General features: G+C 44.3%; 1 protein-coding gene across 3 annotated transcripts in view; it reads left to right on the top strand.

Moving 5' to 3' along the window:
• ALDH9A1 (aldehyde dehydrogenase 9 family member A1) overlaps nt 1-26579 on the top strand; it is a 98254-nt gene that overhangs the window by 32945 nt on the left and 38730 nt on the right. For all 3 annotated transcript variants that reach the window (XM_073592856.1, XM_073592855.1, XM_073592857.1), the window contains 2 exons: nt 10120-10265; nt 18798-18927. In XM_073592856.1, coding sequence (XP_073448957.1) covers nt 10120-10265; nt 18798-18927 — 276 coding nt within the window. The remainder of the gene's footprint in view (nt 1-10119; nt 10266-18797; nt 18928-26579) is intronic.

Genomic DNA, 26579 nt, shown 5'->3' with positions numbered 1-26579 from the left:
GTAGCCACCTCTAGTTGGTCCTGAAGATCCTGGATTCTGGCAGTGTTCTGGTTGATTCTCAGGGCTGCTTGGTCAGTTTTCTGTTCAATCACCTATTCTAGTGCCTTTTTGCTGCAGATCAGCATGGATGGAGGCTGTGATCTGGGCCACAGTATGTGACAGGCCTCTGGTCAGCATTTTTGAGACTGCAGCCATCATGGAGGGGAAGTCCGTGGGGGTGAGAGGTGTCCCTGATCTCCTGTTCCCACGGGTCTGGGCTGTTCAGCTCCTGTAATGGGGTGTGGGTGAGTCCTCCCAGTGTTTTCCCTAACAGGGATTCAGTGGATGCAGGTGAGGGGGCCACTTGCTGTGGAGTACTCACTGCGACTGCCAGTAGTGGTCCTGGTCAGCAATGGAGTCTTCAGCACTGACTGTCCCTCGTGTGGATGCGGCTGCCAATTTGGAGTGGCCGGTCGCACCGCTGCTAAATCCAATTTCTGGGATAAGTTCCTCCTGGACAGTGCCTGCAGACATCAGGTGGTAGCTGGGGGTGTTCCCGGTCGGCTGGTGTTATCGCCAGACCAGAAAGAGGGCTCTGACAGCAGCGACGTGGGTTAGAAGGCTGAAGCGGCGTGGAGCTCCCGGCCTAAACGGCCATCTTGGACGCTGCTGCACATGCACCTCCTTTATTCTTTCTTTTCATGTGACAACACTGGAGAAATGACACTTTGCTACAATGTAAAGTAGTGAGTGTAAATTTGCTGTCCCCTCAAAACACACAGCCATTATTGTCTAAACTGCTGGTAACAAAATTGACTCTCTGTCTCTCTCTGTCTCTATCTCTCTCTAAAAAGAATTGTTGCTCTAAATAAAGATGGCCTCAGCTAAAAGAAGATTGCCAAGACCCTGAAACTGAGCTGTAGCATGGTGGCCAAGACCATAAAGCGTTTTAACAGGACAGGTTCCATTCAGAACAGGCCTCACCATGGTCGACCAAAGAAGTTGAGTGCACATGCTTAGCGTCATATCCAGAGGTTGTCTTTGGGAAATGGACTTATGAATGCTGCCAGAATTGCTGAGGTGGAAGGGGGGGGGGGGGAGTCAGTCTGTCAGTGCTCAGACCATATGCTGTACACTGCATAAAATTGGTCTGCATGGCTGTCGTCCCAGAAGGAAGCCTTTCTAAAGATGATGCATAAGGAAGCCCACAAACAGTTTTGCTGAAGAAAAGCAGAATAAGGACATGGATTACTGGAACCATGTCTGAGACCAAGATAAACTTATTTGGTTCAGATAGTGTCAAGCGTGTGTGGTGGCAACCAGGTGAGGAGTACAAAGACAAATGTGTCTTGCCTACAGCCAAGCATGGTGGTGGGAGCGTCATGGTCTGGGGCTGCATGAGTGATGCCAGCACTGGGAGCTACAGTTCATTGAGGGAACCATGAATGCCAACATGTACTGTGACATACATGATCCCCTTCCCTTCGGAGACTGGGTCGCAGGGCAGTATTCCAACATAACGACCTCAAACACACCTCTAAGACGACCACTGCCTTGCTAAAAAAGCTGTGGGTTAAGGTGATGGACTGGCCAAGCATGTCTTCAGACCTAAACCCTATTGAGCATCTATGGGGCATCCTGAAACAGAAGGTGGAAGAACTCTAACATCCACCAGCTCTGTGATGTCGTCATGGAGGAGTGGAAGAGTACTCCAGTGGCAACTTGTGAAGCTCTGGTGCACTCCATGCCCAAGAGGGTTAAGGCAGTTCTGGGAAATAATGGTGGCCTCACAAATTGACACTTTGGACTCAATTTGGACATTTTCACTTAGGGGTGTACTCACTTTTGTAAAAAAAAATTTGAAAACCATTTATCATTTTCGTTCCACTTCACAATTACGTGCTACTTTGTGTTGGTCTAGCACAAAAAAATTTTACATTTTACATTACATTTTTGCTTGGAATAAAGCTCACGATTCTCGCGGTGTAACATCTTTCACAATCTACAAAAAAAATTGGGCAAAATTTACTGTTTTGTAATTTAAAAAAAAAAAAATTGCGTTTGAAAAACCTCTGTGCAAATACGGTGTGACATAAAATACTGCAACAACCACTATTTTATTCTCTAGGGTCTCTGCTAAACAAAAAAATATATCATCATGTTTGGGTGTTCCAAGTAATTTTCTAGCAAAAAATAATGCTTTTTACTTGTAAGCAACTAATGTCAAAGGTTTGGTCTTTAAATGGTTAAACTTCTCTCATCTACCCATCTTTCCTTTTGATAAATGAATGAAAAGATACTTTGTTAGGGTGTTGTAATAAAACTTCTCAGGCTGCCTGGATTTTTATTACCAGCTGTGAGAACTCTCTGCACTTGTTAGAAAGATCGTGACATGCTGTTTTGAAGATCGGGAAGGGGGAAAAAGATCGCAATTTCGATTCTTAACGATTAATCGTGCAGCTCTACTTTACTTTTTTTGATTGTGACTTGTTAAAGCATAAGTGCATTCAAAATAAAAAAATCAGCACAAATGACATAGGAAGTTATCAGTAGGATGTGACCCTTGTGCTGATGTCTCAGTTAGGTAAAATCCTCCTCCACTGATGACTCCACCCCCTGCCATAATCTTCTGGTGCAGCGGGGGTTGATAGAACTGAGGGAACAGTGACAGGCATTATTGAGAGTGCCTGACTATGCCCAACCTTTCCGCCAAGCTCGCCATTCATAGAAGTGGCTACTACTATATGATTTCTGAATATTTCACTGGTGGCTGATTGAAAAGTTTGCTCCCTCCTATAGATCACATTTTTTTAAATAAAAGATGTAGTATGGCTTCTACGAATGGTCGAGCTTGGTGAAAAGGGTGGGCACTCCTTGATGAGTATTTGTCACTCCATCCTCTGTTCTGTTAACCCCCCACCTCTCTGAAAATTTGGTGGTGGAAGGGGGAGGCGGATAGTCATCAGAATTGATGGAGGAGGATTTCACCTAACTGAAGATGTCGTATAAAAAACATTCAACTGACTGTAAGTAATGTGTTCTGTTGTGCTGGGTTTTTTTTTTTTTTTTTTGACTGTGCTTCGCCTTTAAAAGGCGTCGGTATAACCCTGTTAGTGCTGGCGTCGGTATAACCCTGTTAGTGCTGGCGTCGGTATAACCCTGTTAGTGCTGGCGTCGGTATAACCCTGTTAGTGCTGGCGTCGGTATAACCCTGTTAGTGCTGGCGTCAGCGGGACCCGGGCGGAGGACTGAGCAGACCTGACTGTAAACCCCAGTCGCATGTACTGCCCCCCCCCCCCCTCCCCCAAGCCCATGTACTGCACACACAGCAAGGCTCTGTCCCCTCACAGCTCAGTCAGCGCATCCTCAGCTCAGCAGTCAGGCGCCTGCACACAGACAGCGAGCTGGAATTTGCTCTGCCCACACCACGGAAGCCTCGCCCTGAATGAACTGAAATTGGGGTAGAGAGGAAGTAAACTCCCCTTGTTTGTACCTAATAGGTACTGTAAATATCTCCCTAAACTTGCACCATTTATATAATGTGCCAATTACGTCATTGGCGCATGTGCTCCTGAGAGAACGGCCGCCCGTGCCCTTTCTTCAGGGCCTGTGCCGTGACTGTCAGCTCCCGCCCGCATGCACGGAGGTGACCTCATCGTGGCTCCAGCCAATCACAGCGCCGGAGACCGCAAACCCGGAAGAAACACTGGGGAAGATGTTGGCCGTGTCAGCGGCATGCGGGCTCCGCTGCAGGGCTTCGTTCTAAGGTAAGTATTTCATAATTAGCTAGTATGCGACGTATACCAGCTCATTATGCCTTTTGTGTTGCAGGGGTTTTTTTTGTCATCCCCTCCCACTGCATTATAATGCACATAAACTATATGTGTATATGCTAGTGGATAGTAATTTAATTTTCTTTTTACTTTAACATTTATCTGATCCTCTTCTGGCCATTGCCATGATGTGTGGGCATATGAAGCCCACTCGCAACCTCTTCTTGGATAACATATCGAGAGGTGCATGCTGGGTAACTAGTATGCCCTCTCAATCTCGCGCATGCGCGGTGCCGCAGCGCCGATTGTTTATCAAGTTACCATAATGGGTGACGGAGTGAAGTCCTGCCCCATTATGGCAACCTAGATGGATCCACCTTAAATCGCATCATTTCCTATCAGGAAATAATGCAATTTTTTGACACACTCCTGCCCACTGACTCCTGGGAAATGACGACTCACTTTTCCCAGGAGCACAGGCGAGGGAGGAAGTGATGTGGAGCACCACAGAGCCGGAAGTGGCAGATTAGGAGCCACCACCTAGCAACAGGGCACTTCGAGTAAGTAAAAAAAATGTTTTTCACTCCAAATGTTTGTCATTTATTGATCAAGGACTGGGAAAATGTGTAAAAAAAAAAAAAAAAATACATTTTAAGGGTGGGACTCCACTTTAACCACTTAAGGTCCAGCTGCCATGTACTGCATCTACTGCTGTAGGCAAAATGACATACCTATAAGTTCCTGCATACTTCTGGGTTTAGAGCTACAATGGAAGGGTTTAGATGAAAGCATATTCATGTGTTAGAATGGCACAAGTCCAGGCATAAATCCAATTGAGAATCTGTGGCAAGACTTGAAAATTGCTGTTCAGACGCTCTCCATCCAATCTGACAAAGCTTGAGCTATTTTGCAAAGAAGAATGGGCAAAAATGTAATTCTCTAGATGTGCAAAGCTGGTAGAGACATCCCCAAAAAGACTTGCAGCTGTAATTGCAGCGAAAGGAGGTTCTACAAAGTATTGACTGGGGGGCTGAATACAAATGCATGGCACACTTTTCACACATTTATTTGTTTAAAAAAAACAAAACAAAATACATTTTACGCTTTTGGTTGTAACATGACAAAATCTGGTAAATTTTAAGGGGTATGAACACTTTTTCAAGGCACTCTATCTACAACATCCCTTGTGATAGCAGTAAGCATGACAGGTCCTGTTTAGGGAGAGATCTGGGGTCTTATAGATCTCAGCCCTCCGAAAGCATCTGATCAAATTGGTCTGATCAGATTCTTTACATGCTGGTAACGGCTTGTAAACCTCAAACTGGATGTATCTTCCTCCCCTCAAAGTACCTGGACACCAAGCGGTACAGGGCTCCCCAATCTCTCGGGAGAGTCCGGTAAAGCTGTCGGGCTACATCAGGGGGGGGCCCTGTAAAAGTGATCGCGCAGCTACAAGAAAGCCCATTGCTGGCTGAAAATTTTGATACCGGGATTGTGCCTGCACAGTATAACTACTTCAACCTGAGAACGTATGGGTAAGTCCTAAAGGGTTGAAGTAGTTGTGCTCACTGAGCTAATCTACAGAAAGAGGCAGGAGAAAGGTACATTCTATACTTTCAGAGGCAATCTTACATAGGGACTGGTGATGACTGTCAGTGCTGAGATTTCTTTCACTTTCCGTTGACTCCTGATAAAGATATCATGTACCTGGTAGCAGCCTGATATGATGAGGAAGGCCTCTCCTACACCTCTGACTCGGGGCCCCTGATAGTGTAGACAGGAGGCACAGGAGTACAGAGTGGTACGAGTGCCTGTGTGTCTTGCTAGCAGCAGGGCAGGTATCCACGCTGGGCAGGAGAATTTATCAGATGGCTCCAGCAAGCAGCTAATACTGAAGACAGCAGGCAGAGTTAGGCAGACCGGGACATGGACAGGATGGATCGGGTACAGGGCACAGGGAGGAGGGTGGTGAGGAAACAAGTCGGGTCTGGAACCGATCAGTAAAGCATGCGCCAATGGAGCAGACAGAAGCGGAAATCAGAGGACAAGCCGGGGTCTATGCAGGTGGATTTCAGAGAATGGTCAAGACAAGCCGGGTCAGCAACTGGAAGCAGGGTACAGATTCACAGGTTCTAAAGGAGGCTGAAGACAAAGCGGCACTGATCCTGAGCACTGTCTGAGTTTAAATAGCCCGTTTTGGTTTCAGCATTTGTGACAGGTGCACGGAAGTGGCGGTGCGCACAAGAATGCACGCCGGCTTGTGTGCACACACGTTAGTATGCGCATATGCATTAGCCAGTGCCCAATTCTTGCAAGAACAAAAGGGAACATGTTTTAGCCTGTGCACAGAAGGCCTTTCCTTTTGTAAGAGCTAAGGTGAGAATCCCAGATGGGGACAAATACTGCAGTGTTTTTTTATTTTAAGCTGTCAAAGCAACGTCTTTGGTTACAGTTTTAGCACCCTCTAGTAGTTGGGCTTCTAGGTAAATCTAGTTTCATTTCTGTTGGTTTTTTATGTTTGTAAAATGCAATGATGTGTGGTTTATAGCTTGTTTCTTTTTCCAAAAGGCGCTTTGCATAGATTTTTATTGTCTCTGCTGTAATCCGAAACAGAAAATGTCCCTAACATAGAATACTGATTGTTCTCTGACTTGTGCAATGTCCCATCTCTAATCAGAAGCAGAGTATTGAGTTATGTAAGCTACAGAGAATAGTGTGTGTTGTGCAATCTGCAGCTTATTTTGTTGGCGATCAGCGATATTTCACCTGAAATAAACTGTGTCTTGTCTTGGTATTATTTTTTTTTTCGGTCTAATCCACCATGAAATCTGATTGACTGCTAATGCTAGAAGTAAGGCCTCATGCACAAGGGTGTATTTGCCCCGTGTTTGCCCCATACCAGGTGTATTTGGTGCACGGGAGACGCAGATGGTGTATACAACCCACTGCCAGCAGCCTGGCAAAGTCAGTGATAGGTTGAAAAACACTTTGGCTGTCGCTACATCTGAGCAGTAGTAGTTTATAGGGACATATGCCCTGAATGAAGACTTTCTGCATTGAGGCATACATCCCTGTAAATACTGCTCAGATATGCATTCAGGTGAAGAGTATTTCAGCCCATCATTGATTTTGACAGGCTGCTAACAGGCTGTACGCACCACCCTTGCCTCCTGGGTGCCAAAATGTGCCTTCTTCTTTTTTTTTTTTTTTTTTTTTTTTTTTTTTATGCTGTACAGTCAACTGCTCCTATATACATACAGCCTGACCACAAATTGCTTGAGGATATATATGTATGTATATGTTTTCGACTATGGAGCATATGTATAGGGAGGGATCCAAATACCACCTTGCTTAAAATTGATAAGGTCCCTCTAGGCAGATAGTTCAATGCTCACATCAGACCAGTGCTGGTCTTATATCAACAGTCCAAACTCGGTGGAAAACAAGTCTGCACACCGGTTCTATAAGATCATGTATATTAGCAACTATGTCCAATATTCAGGGCCAAAAGATAGATTAAAGAGCAAAAAATACTGACCTACAGTGACCACCCAAAATAGTATTCGTCTAGGTGCCTGTTTCCTCCCCAATGTGATCATGCAAAATCCCAAGATGTGGCTGAAACCAATCATCTCTTGGGTAGTCTCCTATATATGGTGAGATGGCTGCCTTAAATTGGGGACTAACCACCCGCCCTGCACCAAAATGGCATTGGCAGGATGTGGGCAGGTGTGTTCTCGACCACAACCACATCACAAACATCCATACCACAAAAAAGAGAGAATAAAGAATGGGCCACCCATGTTGCAAAAAAAAAAAAGTGGCAAGTGGTTAAGGTATAAAACCTTATACCTTTTTACAACCACTTTAACCATTAGCCTACTGGGCACTTTTACCCCCTTTCCTGTCCAGGCCAATTTTTTAGCTTTCAGCTTTTCACACTTTGAATGGCAATTGCACAGTTATGCAACCTTGTACCCAAACAAAATTTTTATTTTTTTTTGTTTATTTTTTTCACACAGAGCTTCTTTTGGTGGTATTTAATCACCACTGGATTTTTTATTTTTTGCCAAATAAACAAATTTTGAAAACAAACTTTCATAGTTTTGTTATGGCATTTTTCTCCTTCACTAAGGTGCGTTGATGAGCTCTGATAGGGTGCACTGGTAGGCGGCACTGATGGGCACTGGCTGCAATGATTGGCAGATCTGGTGGGCACAGTTGTGACTGCACTGATAATTGGGACACTAATGCTCAGTGCCTTGCTTATCAGTGTAGATGCCCCTTTTTAGAGAAGCCGGTTATCAGCTCTCTTCTCTCCTCATGCTGTCAGGGGGTGCGCAGCGAGGCGTGATCACGGGACGGCGCCCCAGAACTAGACGACTACGCTGTAGCCGTCATTCAGCTATAGCCGTCTTTCAGCGATAGCAAGGTCGGCAAGTGGTTAAAGTTCAACTAAACATTCATATCCATTAAAGCCAAAGAAGCTGCCATCTTGGCCTGTTTGATCTGTAGTTGCTGCACATGTGATCAGGTATGACACCAGCCATTTGATCTTCATGGGCATTTTATTTTCAGCTGAGCATACCCTCCTGCTTGCGTGCCTGAGCTAAGGGCAGATGGATTCCAGGAAGTAAATGTTACATGAATCACCTGCCCTTACTAAAGATGGCCATGTCTAGAAATGCTAGGGGGTGTTTTTCAAAGTGATTTCTCAACAAAAAAAAAGCATAGGGACATGGATGAGTTTGCATTAAGTATAAAAATGAATTGTATGCTTTATGGTGATCAGATACAGTTTAGTTCCACTTTTAAATCTATGGGTTTAGCTGTGCTTTTAATATTGAGGTTCAGTGAAAATGAAGCCTTGCACTGAAATATGCATATTTTTCAACCAAGCATATTCAAAATTCTGCACAGATTGGTTGTTTTCCAGTGTGTTTATGTATTTAGTTTACAGCAGTCAGGAGAGCCTTTCCCCACCAATAAGACTGCAATGTTTTGGGCTGCTGTATGCAGGTGGTACTTTTCCTTTATATGCATGCTTGTTCATGGGCTTTGACTCAAAAAGTATTGAATCCTGTGGGTCGGTGTAACAGGCAAATAGTAATTAGATAAGGACATCTAAAATCCCCTAGATTTCTCTCATTGCAGGTTTTGGGGCTTGCTCACACCAGCAGCATTGGGCTGTAGTGCCCCAATGCAAGAGCAAGGCAATTTGCCGTACGTCTAGTTTGGTTCAGTTTGTTTGCATGCAAGCTGAACAAAAAATGGATGTGTTTCATTTTGCTGCAGGGCTTTCCAACATGCTATCAGTACATACTGCAGTGTATGTTAATAACATGCAGTGAAAAATAGTTAAAAGATGGACTTAAGGATTTCAACGCATGTTAAAATCAAATTACAGCACAAGTTAAAAAGCTCATGGTATGAACGAGCTCTTTAATTTATGCAGTTGAATAGAAGAGATACACAGGATGCAAACTCTGTGTTAAAAACACTTCTGACAATATTTATTTATTACATTGTATTTTATACATAAGATAAGGGGATGGAGTGAGCTGTTCTTATAAACAAGCAAATAGATTGATGTCACATTTCATATGTCAGCAGCTATCTTGCGAAACTAAAGCCTTGAGAAGGGAGGGAGGGGGGGAGCATTCTGCTCACAGTTCAGTCTACATCTAAAATGGATTGTAGAAAATGGATGCCGTTTTGCTTAAAGTGATTGTAACATCTCGTATTTTTTTTCACTAAAAATGAACATGTTATTCTTACCTGCTCTGTGCAGTGGATTTGCACAGAGCAGCCCTGATCCTCCATTTAGACACGGAGCTGCGATTCGGCCCTGCCCCCTCTCTCTCCTGATTCAGCTGCTGCTCTCAAAGTCAGTTGGCCAATGGCGCTGCTGCGGTCCTTTAGCCAATCAGAAGGGAGAGTCCTAGATGGGCTGAGACACTTGTGCACATTGCTGGAGAAAGATTGGGCTCGGGTAAGTATTAAGGGGGCTGCTGCACACACAAGGTTTATTTATTTATTTTTTTTTCTTAATGTATATTATGCATTAAGATAAAAAACCTTCTGCCTTTACAACCACTTTAAATAAACGATACAAAAAAAAAATGTTGTCAGCTAGGATTTGGTACTCAAGGCATCTTCTCCTTCCTTTTTTTTTTTTTTTTTTTTTTTTCTGTATGTTATTGCAGGTTATATGACCATCCAGTTGTGTGTAGAAAATGCATACATTTCATACCAGGGGCACAAAGGTTCTTATAGATATGAATATGTTTTATGAAGACTTCCAGGGAACTGTCTGCCAATTCTGTTTTTCGTTTCGGCCTCTTGACAGATTTATTTATTTTAACAGGACGTGTCATTACAAAGTTTCCTTGCTCTGGAGAGAAAGAGGTCAATGAAGCCATTCAAAGTGCCAAAGCTGCTTTCAAAATATGGAGCCAGAAATCTGGAATGGAGCGAGGCCGTGTCTTGTTGGAGGCAGCCCGTATTATTAGGGTATGTAGAGTATGCTTTTTGTAATCTAATCTAAACCTCATTCTAAATGCCATAATGCTGAATAACAATTAATTTGATCTCGGTATGTTTGTCATATTTTTAACTTGGAACTTTTTTAACTAGTCTTGGAATTTTCTCCAGTTACCCAAGAAGCAGAAGTTTTCCCGGGTAATAAAGTATACTGATATTCTCTCTGCAACAGTCCTGTAGTTGGCAGAGATTACCCACCTGTGTTCAGTTAGTGCAGGATTCTGCTTTAGGTCAAAAAACTGTGTGGTGTTTCTATGTAGAGTCATCAGGTCCAGAGCGTAAAGGATTAGGCCAATCACAGTTCACTATATGTTTACTAGGCTTTAGCAGCATAGAATGGAGCTCTATGCAGCTACATTAGAGTAAATCTGATAATCCACAAACTCACCAATAAGTAATGGCATTAGAAATCAGCAAAAGCAAAGATAATACTGCAATAACTCATCTGTAAACAGTCGGCTATATCCACATTAGAGTGCACTCTATATGAATGGCAGCGATTGAAATTTAAAACTCCATAGAGAGATATCTCATACTATGGACAATAGGCAAAGTTCCTGTTAGGCAGGTATCTGAGTGAGCAGTCTTTAGCCCTAGTTCTTCAGCTGGCTAGCGTTTGGGCCCAGTCTTCATGGTGGTGCACATGAGTACAGTCCCAGAAAAGTCTGCATGCAATAAATAACGCTGCTAGTTAGATGGCCAGTCCCTGTGAGATCAGTTTCTGCTAGCAGCAACAGGTGAATGGCAGCAGTGTCCTCTCACAAGTCTTGGCAATACAGCAAAATGGCTTGTTTGAGGATTTGCATCATTTAATTTACAGAACATGCCCACAACTTTAAAGGGGGTGTTTTTTTTTTTTTTTTTTTTTTAATATTCTTGCGAAGCAAACAACAAATAGGACAAAATAACAGAAAGTCAATGTGCATAACTATTCACCCTCCTAAAGTCAATAATTTGTAGAGCCACCTTTTGCGGCTATCGCAGCTCCAAGTCACTTTGGATAAGTCTCTGAGCTTGCCACTTCTTACCACTGGGATTTTTGCCCATTCCTCCTTCCAAAACTGCTCCATCTCCTTCAAGTTGGATAAATTAGTGAGAAAAAATCCTGGACAGCCGCACTCAGAAAGATTTTTGTTTATCCTTTATTGAATGAAGATCATCAAAAATACATATCACAGCAGAAGAAAATGCAGGAAATCTGAAGCGTTTCACACTGTAGTCGGTGCTTAATCATAACTATGGATGGTTTGCACTTGTGAACAGCAATCTTTAAGTCTGACCACAGATTTTCTATTGGATTGAGGTCTGGGCTTTGACTAGGCCATTCCAACACATTTACATGTTTCCCCTTAAACCACTCAAGTGTTGCTTTAGCAGTGTGTTTGGGGTCATTGTCCTGCTGGAACCTCTGTCCTAGCCTCAAATCTCACATCGAGTGGTACAGGTTTTGCTCTTGAATATCCCTGTATTTAGCACCATCCATCTTTCCCTCAACTCTGACCAGTTTCCCAGTCCTGACTGCTGAAAAACATCCCCACAGCATGATGCTATTCTTCGGGTGATGTGATGGGTTTGCGCCAGACATAGCATTTTCTTTGATGGCCAAAAAGTTCAATTTTAGTCTCATCAGACCAGAGCACCTTCCTCCTTACATTTTGAGAGTCTCCCACATGCCTTTTCGCAAACTCAAAATGTGCCATTTTTGTTTTTTGCTGAAAGTAATGGCTTTCTTCTGGCCACGCTGCCATAAAGCCAAACTCCTATGAAGCGTACGGCTTATTGTCCTCCTATGTATAGATACTCCAGTCTCTGCTGTAGAACTCTACAGCTCATCCAGGGTTACCTTAGGTCTCTGTGCTGCCTCTCTGATTTAATGCCCTCCTTGCCCGGCCGTGAGTTTTGGTGTGCGCCCGTCTCTTGGCAGGTTTGCTGTTGTGCCATGTTCTTTCCATTTGGTTATGATAGATTTGATGGTGCTCCTAGGGATCATCAAAGATTTGGATATATATATTTATAACCTAACCCTGACTTGTACTTCTCAACAACATTGTCCCTTGCTTGTTTGGAGAGTTCCTCGGTCTTTATGGTAGTGTTTGGTTAGTGGGGCCTTTCAAAAAGGTGTATATGTGTGTTAGGCCTTGCTGCTGCCTCAACCAATCAGCAGTGTTTCCTGAGAGCCAAAACACTCACTGCTGTGTGTGTAATATTAAAAAAAAAAAAAAAAAAAATATATATATAAAATATATATATATATATATATATATATATATATATATATATATATATATATATATATATATATATATATATATATATATATATATATATATATATATATATATATATATATATATAAATTATACCTTCATGTAAAGAATGCATGAAGGTAAAAAGCACTTTAACTAATTATGACTCACAAATATTACCTTTTATGTGACAGGTGTTGCAAAAAGCAGTGCAGGGCAGCTTGAGGAACAGGTTAAAGTGGAACTAAACCCTCCTATCCTTTATAGCCAAGGAGGCTACAATATTAGGCCCTGCTTGATCTGCAGTTGCCATGGTGCTGGACATGTGATCAGCTGTAGCACCAGCTATTTGATAGGTTGACAGTTCAATTTAGAGCATAAGCAACTGTGACAGTTATCATTCACAGCATGCTTTTAAATGTAATTTTTTTTGGAAAACTATTAACTCAGTAGCTTAGGAAAGAATGCACATGAAAGGAACTTGTTCTGGTGCTTTGTTTTTCTATAGGAACTTTAAAATGCTAGATGAAAAATACAATCTGTAAAACAATGGTTTATATAGGCCAGTAACTTCAAGTAAACTTGTGTAGGTGCGCACTGACAAAGTATATGCATTGCTAAATACTTAATGTCATTTTTGTAGTGTCAGCCCTCATTTGTAAAGACTCAGGTGTACCTATAGCAGCGCACGAAGCTTGTCGCTCCAAAAGAAGCAGGAGCTTTTTTTGGGCAACAGTGTCACGCATTGCGATTTGCCGTGACTGGATTGCGATTTATCATGTGGCAAAATTGCACTGTGATTGGGGTGCCACTAAGAAGGTTAGGGCAGTATAGTGGCAGGTTAGGGCAGTATATGGTATTATAGTGGCAGGTTAGGGCAGTATAGGGTATTATAGTGGCAGGTTAGGGCAGTATAGGGTATTATAGTGGCAGGCTAGGGCTGTATAGGGTACTATGGTGGCAGGTTAGGGTAGTATAAGTTATTATTGTGGTAGGTTTGGGTAGAATAGGGTATTATAGTGGCAGGTTAGGGTAGTATAAGGTATTTTAGTGGCAGCTTAGGTTAGTAAAAGATATTAGTGGCAGGTTAGGGTAGTATGAGGTATTATAGTGGAGGAGACAGCCACACCCCCGGCTCCATCCACTAACTCCGGCTGCCTCAGGAGATATTGAAGATCTAAGAGGGACCGCCTGACCTGATTGGATGACAGAGGAGACTGTCAGCTGGCCTCCCTGCACTGCTGGGGCCCCCTGCCGGCCTGATAGATTTCATATAGACCACATATTATGATAACCAAGCTGGGGAAGTGCAGGGGCACTCATTAAGACGGCCCTCCTGCAATCTCCTCTCCAGATCATTTCACACTCCACACCCCCGGGCTGACACCCCCACCCTTGGAACACCACTGGTAAGAATGGCCTTGGCATCACTGGTGTCTTTCACCTCTTACTGAAGGGCTGGTCATACACTGATCACAATTTTGATCAGTTCCACAGAGACTAGATTAGAGGTCGACCTGGCCGATTGTGCTGATAAAAAAAGGCTGATTATAACTGTAATAGAAGTCAATGCAAGTTGCCTGAAGTTTTTTGTGGAGAGAATTCTCTCCTTCTCTGGGCAGCCTGCCAAATCTGATCAGAAACATTGTATCTCTTCTTGATTCTTTTATCAATGGACTGAACTCAGTTCTCAGTTTAACCATTTAAAGACTAAGGCCCCTTTCACACTGGGGCGGTAGGGTTTGTCGGCAGTAAAACAGCGCTATATTTAGCGCTGTTTTACCGCGGTATTCGGCTGCTAGCGGTGCGGTTTTAACCCCCCGCTGGCGGCCGCAAAAGGGTTAAAACCCCCTCGTATAGCGCGGCTATAGCCGCGTTGTCCCATTGATTTCAATGGGCAGGAGCGGTTTAGGAGCGGTGAATACACCGCTCCTTCACCGCTCCAAAGAAGCGGCTGACAGGAGATTTTTTCTTCTCCTGCCAGCGCACCCCTTCAGTGTGAAAGGCCTCGGGCTTTCACACTGAACAAACAGTGGAGGCTGTTTAGGGGCGGTTTGCAAGTGCTATTTTTAGCGCAATAACGCCTGCAAACCGCCCCAGTGTGAAAGGGGTCTAAATCTTTTCTGACACTTGTTGCTTACAGGTAAAAATCTTGTATTTTCTGCTAGAGACCCTAGGGAATAAAATGATGGTTGTTGCAATATTTTATGTCACACGGTATTTGCGCAGCGGTCTTTCAAATGCAATTTTTTTTTTTAAAAATACACTAATGAATTAAAAAAAAAAAAAAAAAAACTAAGCAGTAAAGTTAGCCCATTTTTTTTCCGTCAAAGTTTTGATTACCTGTTTTTGTGTATTTAATATTTAAGATAGTTAATCTAAATTATACATACAAGTGAACTTATTGGAGATTTGTTTTGTTTAATAAATGTTTAAATGTAAAAAATTTTCTGTATTAAGGTTGCTTTCACACTGGAGCGGGCAGGCGTTGACGGTAAAACGCTGCTAGTTTTAGCGGCGCTTTACCGTCATTTTAGCGGCACTATTCGGCTGCGGGCGGGGTGCTTATAACCCAGCTAGCAGCTGAGGAAGGGGTTAAAGGCGCCCCTGAAGCGCCGCTGCCGAAACGCTTTGCAGGCGCTTCGACAGCGGTGTGCATTCATTTCAATGGGCAGGAGTGGTGGGGCAGCGGTATACACCGCTCCAAAGATGCCGCTTGCAGGAAAAAAAAAAAAAATCGGGCAAATATATCGACCCCAAAAAATCGGCATCATATATCGGCCACCGCGATTTCTAAATATCGGCATCGGCCAGAGAAAAACCCATATCGGTCGACCTCTAGACTAGATGAATTTCAATCAATTTCAATCAGTTTGTGGCAGTCCCTGCTCCACGGAAGTAGGTAGTTTGCTTGGCTGCTTTCGACGGGACATGTTGGAAAACATTTTTCAGTCAGTGGCTATTTTTTTTTTTTTCGTTCAGTCTGCGAACTAAGTTTATGGCCAGATTCAGATCCTTTCCCTCTTTGAACTATGAGTTTTTGTGGAATATTTTGCATGATGATGTAACCTCTACGTAGTGGATTCTTGACTGGAGATATATATATTCTCGAATGCACTATACAGTGAGGATTAAAAAATGTTACCCCAACATTTCATATTCCTGATATGTGTCTGTTGTACCATGTAACTGTGTTTAAAAAGTATCTTGTTCTTTCTGTTTGCTTTCCTTTGCTTGAAAAAACTGGTGATCCTGCCAGTCCCCATGCTTTCCTATTTGAATTGACAATGCTAGTCATGAGAGCAGGTCCATCCCAGTGTGGTCAGTTTTCTGGCTGTTCTAGGACAAAAGTCTTTCTGTCCTCCATTGGCCAAGACTTGTGCTGACGCGCCCCTCCTGCAAAGCTAATTACTGGGACAATCTGTGAATTGCTGTTTCTCCACCCCTAGATCACCTGTTATGCTCAACAGAACAGAAATTAGGAGATCACTTATGAAAACAGTTACAAACAAAAAATTTTTTTTTTTTTTTTTTTTTTAATCTATACACAAATGTTTGCCATTAATTTCCATTTTAAACAGAATGGGTTGTTTTACAAGATGAGGAGGGTTCACATATACAGTATCTCTCAAGAGTGAGTACACCCCTCACATTTTTGTAAATATTTTATTATATCTTTTCATGTGACAACACTGAAGAAATAACACTTTGCTACAATGTAAAGTAGAGAGTGTACAGATTGTATAACAGTGTAAACTTGCTGTCCCCTCAAAATAACTCAACACACAGCCATTGATGTCTAAACCACCTTCAACAAAAGTGAGTACACCCCTAAGTGAAAATGTCCAAATTGGGCCCAACGTGTCAATGTTTTGTGTGGCCACCATTATTTTCTAGCACTGCCTTAACCCTCTTGGTCATGGAGTTCACCAGAGCTTCACAGGTTGCCACTGGAGTCCTTTTCCACTCCTCCATGATGACATCATTGACCTGGTGGATGATAAAGACTTTGCGCTCCTCCACCTTCCATTTGAGGATTCCCCACAGATGCTCAATAGGGTTTAGTTCTGGAGACAGTCCATTACCTTTACCCTCAGCCTCTTTAGCAAGGCAGTGGTTGTCTTGGAGGTGTGTTTTGGGTCGTTATCATGTTGGCATACTGCCCTGCGGCCCAGTCTCTGAAGGGAGGAGATCATGCTGTGCTTCAGTATGTCATAGTACTTGTTGGCATTAATAGTTCCCTCGATGAACGGAAGCTCCCCAGTGCCGGCAGCATTAATGCAGCCCCAGACCATGGCACTCCCACCACCATGCTTGACTGTAGGCAAGACACACTTGTCTTTGTACTCTTCACCTGGTTGCCACCACACACACTTGACACTATCTGAACCAAATAAGTTTATCTTGGTTTCCTCAGACCACAGGACATGGTTCCAGTAATCCATGTCTTTACTCTGCTTGTCTTTCCTGTGCATCATCTTTAGAAGAGGCTTCCTTCTGGGACGACAGCCATGTAGACCAATTTGATGCAGTGTATGGTCTGACAGGCTGACCCCCCCCCCCCCACCCCTTCAACCTCTGCAGCAATGCTGGCAACACTCATACATCTATTTCCCAAAGACAACCTCTGGATATGACGCTGAGCATGTGCACTCAACTTCTTAGCTCGACTATGGCGAGGCCTGTTCTGAGTGGAAACTTTCCTGTTAAACCATTGTATTGTCTTGGCCACTGTGCTGCAGCTGAGTTTCAGGGTCTTGGCAATCTTCTTATAGCCTAGGCCATCTTTATGTAGAGCAACAATTCTTTTTTTCAGATCCTCAGAGTTCTTTGCCATGAGGTGCCATGCTGAACTTCCAGTGATCACTTTCTGGGGGGGGTGCGCAGCCTGTCACCTGAAGTCAGCTTATGGGTCTCACCAGTGCTCTATGACGATGACAATCATGTATCCGGGCCGACTCTAATCCCTCCCTTTTTTCTCCTTCTCCCCTTTCTCCTTCTCCCCTTTCTTCCCTTTCTCTTTCTTCCCTTTCTCCTTCTTCTCCCCTTTCTTCCCTTTCTCTTTCTTCCCTTTCTCCTTCTTCTCCCCTTTCTTCCCTTTCTCCTTCTTCTCCCCTTTCTTCCCTTTCTCCTTCTTCTCCCCTTTCTTCCCTTTCTCCTTCTTCTCCACTTTCTTCCCTTTCTCCTTCTTCTCCCCTTTCTCCTTCTTCTCCCCTTTCTCCTTCTTCTCCCCTTTCTCCTTCTTCTCCCCTTTCTCCTTCTTCTCCCCTTTCTCCTTCTTCTCCCCTTTCTCCTTCTCCTTCTTCTCCCCTTCCTCCCTCTCCTTCTTCTCCTTCTTCTTCTTCTTCTCCTTCTCCTTCTTCTCCTTCTTCTTCTTCTCCTTCTTCTTCTTCTCCTTCTTCTTCTTCTCCTTCTTCTTCTCCTTCTTCTTCTCCTTCTTCTTCTTCTCCTTCTTCTTCTTCTCCTTCTTCTTCTCCTTCTTCTTCTCCTTCTTCTTCTCCTTCTTCTTCTCCCCTTTCTCCTTCTTCTTCTTCTTCTTCCCTTTCTCCTTCTTCTTCTTCTTCCCTTTCTCCTTCTTCTCCCCTTTCTTCCCTTTCTCCTTCTTCTCCCCTTTCTTCCCTTTCTCCTTCTTCTCCCCTTTCTTCCCTTTCTCCTTCTTCTCCCCTTTCTTCCCTTTCTCCTTCTTCTCCCCTTTCTTCCCTTTCTCCTTGATGTGACCACAAAGAGTAATGGTACTGGGAGAAGGGGAGTAGGTGCCCTCTGGTAGTTGGAGGGTGGAAGTGCAAGCTGTGCTGACTCACTTCCCTGCCGCCCACCCCCCTGTTGGCGGCTCGGCCCCTAACAGGCCATGGACTGGCATCGGTTCACAGCTCAGGGGTTGGGGACCTCTATCAAGAGCGTATTTGTGACTCTATGAAAATGAAGGAAAGTAGGTTTTTTTTCCTCTGGTAAATGGACTCCAGCTGTGTGGTGGTTTTTTTTTTTTTTTTTGTTAATTTGCAAGGCTACATAATTTTTAATGCTTTAAAATAGCTGCATATTTTTCAGCTGTGGGCAATAGAAATAGTTGATATCCCTGTCTGAATGGTAAAATAACCTTTGTGTATATTTCCATCTTTGTACAAATCAACTTTTGAATTAAATTCCATTGAATTCAGACCTGTGAGTGAAATCAAACACGGTTTCAGTCCAGATCTGCAAGTTTAAATATTTTCTATAAAGTGCAAAAACTCTTTGGTTATGACTTTTACTATAGGAGCGCAGTGAGGAGCTTGCTACAATGGAAACAATAAACAATGGGAAATCTGTCTTTGAAGCTAGAGTGGATATAGAGATTTCATGGCAGACGTTGGAATACTATGCTGGACTTGCTGGCACTATGGCTGGTAAGATGTGTGGTGTGTTTGTTTGGTTTGTTTGTTTTTTTTTTTTTTGCCTTGCTTGAATGCTGACAAAATGTGTTAATGCTTGCAATAAATCTGACAAAATATATTTATTGTAATGGCTGTATAATAGCACATCCTTGGTATTTGCCCTTCAGCTTTAATCATATAGGGCGGACACCTAAAGCCCAGGACACTCTTGTATACAAATAAGACTGCCATCAGTGGTCCCTAGTTAGTAGTTGCTTCTCTGCTCCTATGTCCTATAATTTATTTTCTTTAGTCATCTTCCAGGATGGCTTAACCTGAGAGATGACTGGTCCACCTGACAGGAAACACAATCAACATATAAGGTTAAAAGGCCCCTCCCTTCCCCCTGCACCTCAGTTCTTGATTGTGTTTCCCGGCAGCGAAACGTTTGTTGTTTTTTCTCAGACCTGAAGCTGGTAGCGGATGGTCCCCCCCCCCCGAGGGCTGGACGCCAAAGCCGGGGAGGGTGGCGGGTCCAGCCATGGCCCTGTCCTTCCCAGGGGGTCCCCCCAATGGCCGGGGGAGAGAGTCTTCCCCGGCAAGGAGCCTCCCGGGTACAGAGGGGTAGCCCGGAACTCCTGTGAGCACATACCTGATGCTTTTTCCTTCCACCCAGTCAGGTACGGAGGTGATGAAGGAACTGGAGCTCAGGCTGGTGTCTAGGCCGCAGAGGGGGTAGAGGACGCCAGCCACGTCGGTACCTTGGTGCCCTGTAGGGCTGGTGGAGGTCCTGGACTTCATAGGGAGTGCTGAAGCTCCTGTGTATGGAGCAGGCATCCCAGGGTGGAGTAAGATGGCAGTGTTTCCGGTTCCGGGCGCTGTAACTTCCAACTTCCGGTCTATGCCAAAATGGCGGATTCGGACACTAGAGGCCAAAATCCTCCCTCAGACAGCGGCTCTCCAACAAAATGGCGCGATCATCGGTCTATAGGAGATAGACACTCAGCGCTCCAGGGAAAAGCAGGAGGCCTCACGATACTCCTCTCTTGGGGTCGGAAAACCTTGCAAAGCAGCAGATATGGATGGAGAGGAGGTAACAGCTGCAACCTTAGCCCAGGAAGAGGCCAGTGGTGGTGAGTCCTCTTCCGTTTTGAATGTGGGAGAGAGAGAGACTTTTTTTGTCTCCCTAGATCCTGGGGGCTCACAAGATGAAGGGCAAAAATCCCCCTCCTCCCAGGTCAAAAAGATGTGGGAACTGTAATAAGCTCCCACAGGACCATGTGAAACCTTTTTGCTATAGGTGCATACAGAAACTGTCTAGTAAGGAAACCTCACAGGTTATGAGGGACTTCCTTGCGGTACAGTCGGAGATGCTTTCTACCCTCCAGTCTATTAAGACTGCTATAGCAGCTAAAGCTGAGGATAGAGAAATCCTATTCTCTAGAGAAGGCACTTCCTCTCAGGAAGGTTTTTCAAACAGGGGTCAGAAAACCTTGCAAAAAGCCCCTTCCTCTGTCACTTCGGGAGTTGAGGAGTTTGAGGACCCAGAGGAGTCAGAGGAGGACTCATTAGAGGAAAGTGTAGACACAGACGCTGACAGCCAGGATAGTGACAGTCCTAGAGCTAGTAGCCACCTCTTTCCCGTGGAAGACATGGGACAGTTACTTAGGGCGATCTATGCCTCTGAGGATATCCCAGAACATCCGGTTCAGGCGTCGGCCCGGGACAAGATGTACAGGGGTTTGGGAAAGCCTCAATCCAGGGTGTTCCCAGTTCATCAGGCCCTAAAGGAAGTGACTTTATGAGAGTGGAAAGACCTGGAAAGAAAGGTTCTTAGACTCAAAACTTGGAAGAGAAGGTTTCCTTTTGGGGAGGAAGAAGAGCAGAAATTCTTTAAAACCCCTAAGTTAGACGCAGCTCTGTCGCAGGTTTCTAAAAAATCTGACTTGTCTTTTGAGGATTCAGGGAACCTAAAAGACCAAATGGACAGAAGGGCGGAGGCACTTTTGCGCAGAGCATGGGATTCCAATGCGGCTGCCATGGCTCCTGCTTTGGCGTCAGCATGCGTGGCAAGAAACGTGGACGCATGGTTAGGCAGACTTTCCAACCATGTTTTTCTAAAGGCAGTGATTCCAAAGAAATCAGACTCGTTAGAAATAATAGGTAAGGCTGTGGCATATTTGGCAGATGCGGCTGTGGAGTCTGTCAGGAACACAGCCAAATCTGCGGCCCTCCTTAACTCCGCAAGAAGGGCAGTCTGGGTCAAATCATGGGAAGGGGACCATATGTCTAGATCAAGGCTATGTGGTTTGCCCTTTGAAGGTTCACAACTCTTTGGACCTGGCCTGGATCATGTGCTGTCAAGGTCAGCAGAAAAGGGAAAAAAGTTCCCGGTTAAAGCTAAAGGAGAAAGGGGCAGGAAGTTTTTTTCGTCCCTCCTCTAACCAGGGTCCATTCAAAGGAAAAAAGGATGCGAATAGAAGGTGGGGAAAGAGAAAGAGCGCACAAAAAGGTAGTCTGCTCTTTTCTGGACCTAAAGACGGCACCAAGCAGTCTAAGTGACGCCAGCATCAGGGTAGGGGGGAGATTATCCCACTTTGTCCCTCAGTGGAAGAGGATCTCCAAAAGCCCCTATATCTTGCAGATTGTAACAGAGGGATATCGTGTGGAACTTCTCTCCCCTCCCCCTCAAAACATTTTTTCTGACCCGTCTCCCCAAGGAAACTTCAAAAGCTGCAGGGCTGTTGGACAGCTTGCAGGGATTGGCATTCCAGGAGGTGATCATTCCCGTTCCACCGGAAGAGCTTTACCAAGGGTTTTACTCCCATGTATTTGTCGTTCAAAAACCGTCAGGGAAATTTCGCCTGATATTAAATCTCAGGAAGTTGAACAGGTTTTTGGGACGGGATGCTTACCTTCATATCCCGATCACCAGGGAACACCAGTCCCTGCTGAGATTTGCAGTCCTTACGAGCGAAGGGATTCAACATTGGCAATTCTGAGCTCTCTTCCCTTTTGGATTAGCTGCAAGCCCAAGGATCTTCACAAAGGTCCTGGCGGAAGTTGTAGCTTACCTACACCTACAGGGGGTGTCCCTTTTTATACCCTACCTAGACGACCTTTTGGTATATGGGCAATCCCTAGAGCAGGTGGAAGTAGACGTAGGCAGAGTAATTTTCACTCTGGAGTCCTTGGGCTGGATAGTAAACAGAGAGAAATCTTCTCTGGCACCATCCCAAATAAAAGTGTTCCTGGGATATCTGGTGGATACAGAGGCTCAGAAACTGTTTCTTCCAGAGGAAAAACGGTTAAAGGTGGTTACAGCAGTATCCTCTTTAAAAGAAGCCAGGGAGTGCTCTTGCAGGCATATCATGAGGGTTCTAGGTCTAATGACCTTGTGTATTCCAGCGGTTCCTTGGGCTCAGCTCCACTCTAGGGAGCTGCAGTTCTTCCTTTTGTCCTCCTGGGACAAAAGGAGAGAGTCATTGGATGCAAGGGTGTTTATTCCAACAAGAGTAAGGACCTCCCTAGATTGGTGGCTGGATCAGGACAAGCTCAGGGTGGGTCTACCCTGGGACCAGTGGAATCCCACAAGAATCACTACCGATGCAAGCGCTTGGGGTTGGGGTGCTCACCTGGGGGACATCCAGGCACAGGGGGCCTGGACGCCTTCTCAGGCAGGGACATCTTCCAACCACAGGGAACTCCTGGCGGTGGGCCAGGCGTTAGTATCCTTTGGAGACAGGATTCAGGGCTTAGAGATCCAAGTCCTGTCAGACAATGTGACAACGGTCTCTTACCTGAATCTTCAGGGGGGCACCAGATCCAGGAAACTACTGAGTCTAGTCCTGAACATCTTAAACTGGGCCGAAGAGAATCTTCAGTCCATATCGGCGGCTCACATAAGAGGAACCGCCAATGTGGTGGCAGACTTCTTAAGCCGGCAACTCATCCTCCAAGGGGAATGGGAGTTAAATCAGGAGGTCTTTCTCCAGATAAGTCAGAAGTTCGGGACTCCGGATATAGATCTTTTTGCCCACAGAGGGAACAAAAAGGTAGATCGTTTTTTCTCTCTCAACAGAGAAGGGGGATCCCAAGGAGTGGACGCTCTGTCTAAGGACTGGGACTTCCGTCTAGCATACGCCTTTCCCCCTTTAGTCTTAATACCACGGGTCTTACAAAAATTGGCCCGCTCAGATTGCGGACTGATCCTTATAGCCCCATGGTGGCCAAAAAGGACCTGGTTTGCCACTCTGAAAAAGTGGTCAATTTCTCCTCCGCTCCGTCTTCCAATCAGACGAGATCTTCTCCTACAGGGGCCAGTCCTCCACCCCGACCCGGGATTCCTTAAACTGATGGCATGGTTCTTGAGGAGGAGATCCTTAGGGGCAAGGGGTGCTCTGATAGGGTAATTGAGACCCTCTTGGGCAGCAGGAAGCTGGTCACCAGGAGGATCTACTCCAAGGTGTGGAATTGCTTTTCACAGTGGTGCCGTGATAAGGAGGTGTCTTACCCTTCAGTACCAGTGGTACTGGAATTTTTGCAAGCAGGGGTGGATCAGGGGATTTCCCCGAACACCTTGAGAGTACAGATAGCAGCGTTATCTGTATTTTTGGATCAGAGGCTTACACTAGAACCTCTGATTAAGAGATTTCTTCTGGCAAGGGAGAGGGTAACCCCTGTCAGGGTGAATGTATTTCCTCCATGGAATTTATCTCTGGTTTTGGAGGTGCTGACGAAAGCGCCCTTCGAACCAGCGCAAGAGATTTCAGTTAAGTTTTTGACTCTTAAGTTAGCGTTTCTGTTGGCCATAACCACGGCCAGAAGGGTGAGCGACCTACAGGCCCTGTCAGTTAAGGAAAAAACACAAGGAAGGGAGGCGCCTCTGGGTGTAGTATAAAAGACCGTTTTTAATTTTTAAAAGCAATATGCAAGCAACTCACATTTTAGTAGTGTAAACAAAGCATCTAGAAAGCCAGAGGAATGATCCATCATGGGGCAGTTCATCCAGTGAGTCACAGTGGTGCTGGCAGGTCTGCGTGTAGCTCCTGGTATACCGCTAATGCCGGCCGCGATGATGATGGAAATCCAGGTGAGACTTGGAACGCAGATGGAGGGCAAGCGCATAGGCTGTGACGTCAAAGGGCCGCAACGCGTTTCTTGAGCGTACGGGCTACGATATTCTGGTAGCCGCGCTCCTTCATCAAGCTATAGATAGATGGTGAGACTGGCTTATGTAGAAGGAAGGGAGGGGCGGGGGAGGAAGAGAGGAGGGGGGAGGGGCCAGAGTGAACATGTTAAGGAACGAATGTGATTTCATCTAAAAACAATGGACAATAGATCAGGACTGAAATGTTATTTTACAGAAATATCTTTAAAGATATTATAATGGGAAGAAGGCTATTGTTTGGGATATCTATATAAATATGGTCAGCAAAAGTAAGATAAAAATAATAGTGATAATAATAATGAAAATAAATATAAAAATAAAAATTAAGAATAGGGGATAAATAATGATGATAATAAACAATCATTATTTAAAAACATATTAAAATAAACAATCATTATTTAGAAAAGGGGGTGAGCATTCTTAATTTGGAAAAGCAAGTATTTGTTTAAATGTTTATTTGGAGAATATTTATTGGGTTAGGGCGATTATTTAAAGGTATTCTCAGGATCATAGTGCAATATAGAAATATGCTAAAGAATACGTTTATTTATAGTATCATGGCGATCTCAATGCTCTCATTTATACCCCCAGGCGAGAGTACATCTAAGGTGTAAATCCAATAGGTCTCGCGGGCGCAGAGTTTCTTGAATCTTTCTGCGGCCGAGAGGGATCTGGGAATCTGTTCGATGGCCCAAACTTCTATAGATTCTGGAGCTTGGTTTCAGTTCCCTGGAAGGCAGCCCTGCTTGTGGACTATACATTTATCCCCTTTTACATTGACTTGTTACATGGACCTTTAATGGACTATTCATGTTGTTTTTTCCTTTTACATTGCACATGTATCTTTTAAAATTGTAGTTTCTTAAATTGTTTGTTTGCTGTTTACTGTGATGCTGCATGATATTTTCCAGTTTTTTTGCGCCTTTTCCTTGTACATTTTGCCTGTTGATTCTGGAGGATAGAGTGGTTCTTAGACAGGACCCACTATATCTTCCCAAGGTCTCATCTAAGTTTAATAGATCTCAGGAGATCACTTTACCCTCCTTCTGTGATAATCCAAAAAATGAGAAGGAGAGGAAGTTTAATTTATTAGATGTCAGGAAATGTTTATTGACATATCTAGATAAAGGGCTACAGAAAGTCAAATCATCTTTTAGTTTTGTTTAGCGGCCCTAGAAAGGGAGGGCAGGCGTCTATATCTACTGTAGCTAGGTGGATTAGGCAGACAATAACATTGGCCTATGAGCAGACCGGTTCCCCAGTACCAGGGAACCTTAAGGCCCACTCAACAAGATCCTTGGCGGCCTCTTGGGCAGAGAGAGCTGGGGCCTCGATAGAACAGGTCTGTCGCACAGCCACTTGGGCGAAGCAGGATACCTTTTTGAAACACTATAGAGTGGAACTGCTGTCGCCCCAGGATCTGACATTTGGAAGGAAGGTGCTACAAGCGGTGGTCCCGCCCTGAGGTAGGCCTTGAACTCCTTGTCCATCCTCTCAGGTTATGCCGTCCTGGAAGATGACTAGAGAAAATTGACAGTTACTTACCGATAACTGTTTTTCTAGAATATCTTCCAGGACGGCAGGCCTACTTCCCACCCATGTTTTAATATAAGTATTACGGGAAGAGTTTCTCTCTGTCACCCGGATAACCTATTACTTTGGGAGAACTGAGGTGCAGGGGGAAGGGAGGGGCCTTTTAACCTTGTATGTTGATTGTGTTTCCTGTCAGGTGGACCAGTCATCTCTCAGGTTATGCCGTCCTGGAAGATATCCTAGAAAAACAGTTATCGGTAAGTAACTGTCAATTTTTGAGGTCACCCAATACAGAGATGGGCCAAAAATAAGCTTTGAGTGGGGTTATTTGAATATCAGAGAATCACTAGTTTTGGGGGTCCTAGGGCAATCTACAGAACAGCATAACCAATTTGCAGCACACGGAAGTGTCTCCATTTTCTTGGTAAAGTATAAAGGCATTTTTTAAATTTTTGATAGTGTAGAGGGATTAGAACACCTGTCAGGTTTTTATTGTTGTCCGTGTCCCCATTTAGGAAGATTCATTCTTTTTATTTGACATGTGTACCTTTTATCGCTGAAAGTGAAAGAAAATCCCACATTATTATTTGAACAGTAATTTAGGAAAATCTTCCAATGGGGACACTAGTTCTGGTGACAACCAGGGATTGCCTCACTTTGGAGGGATTTCCTCAAACTTCCTGTTTTGGCTATGGGACAGGAAGTGAAAGGAAAACGCCCAAATGGGACACACATGGCAAAAAACCTTACCCTTATAACCCTCCCTTTATCCAAAGTGGGGGGGAAAAAAGCTTTGCCTTTAGTTCTACCTTTTAGGTACAGTTACTTCTTTTAAATAAATGGTTCCGTCCATTGGATGGGGGCTGGTTTTTGAACAGGTTGGAGCAGCAATTTGACTATAATCTAGTTGCTGACAATTCTCATGCTACTATTGTGGGGGTCTAAGAAGTTGTTTTAGGACATATCCATAGGTGTGTGTATA

The sequence above is a fragment of the Aquarana catesbeiana genome, linkage group LG07, assembly GCF_042186555.1.
Source record: "Aquarana catesbeiana isolate 2022-GZ linkage group LG07, ASM4218655v1, whole genome shotgun sequence".
Classification (NCBI taxonomy): Eukaryota; Metazoa; Chordata; class Amphibia; order Anura; family Ranidae; genus Aquarana; species Aquarana catesbeiana.
The sequence above is the reverse complement of the archived record's forward strand: the minus strand, read 5'-3'. Positions and strand labels throughout refer to the sequence as shown.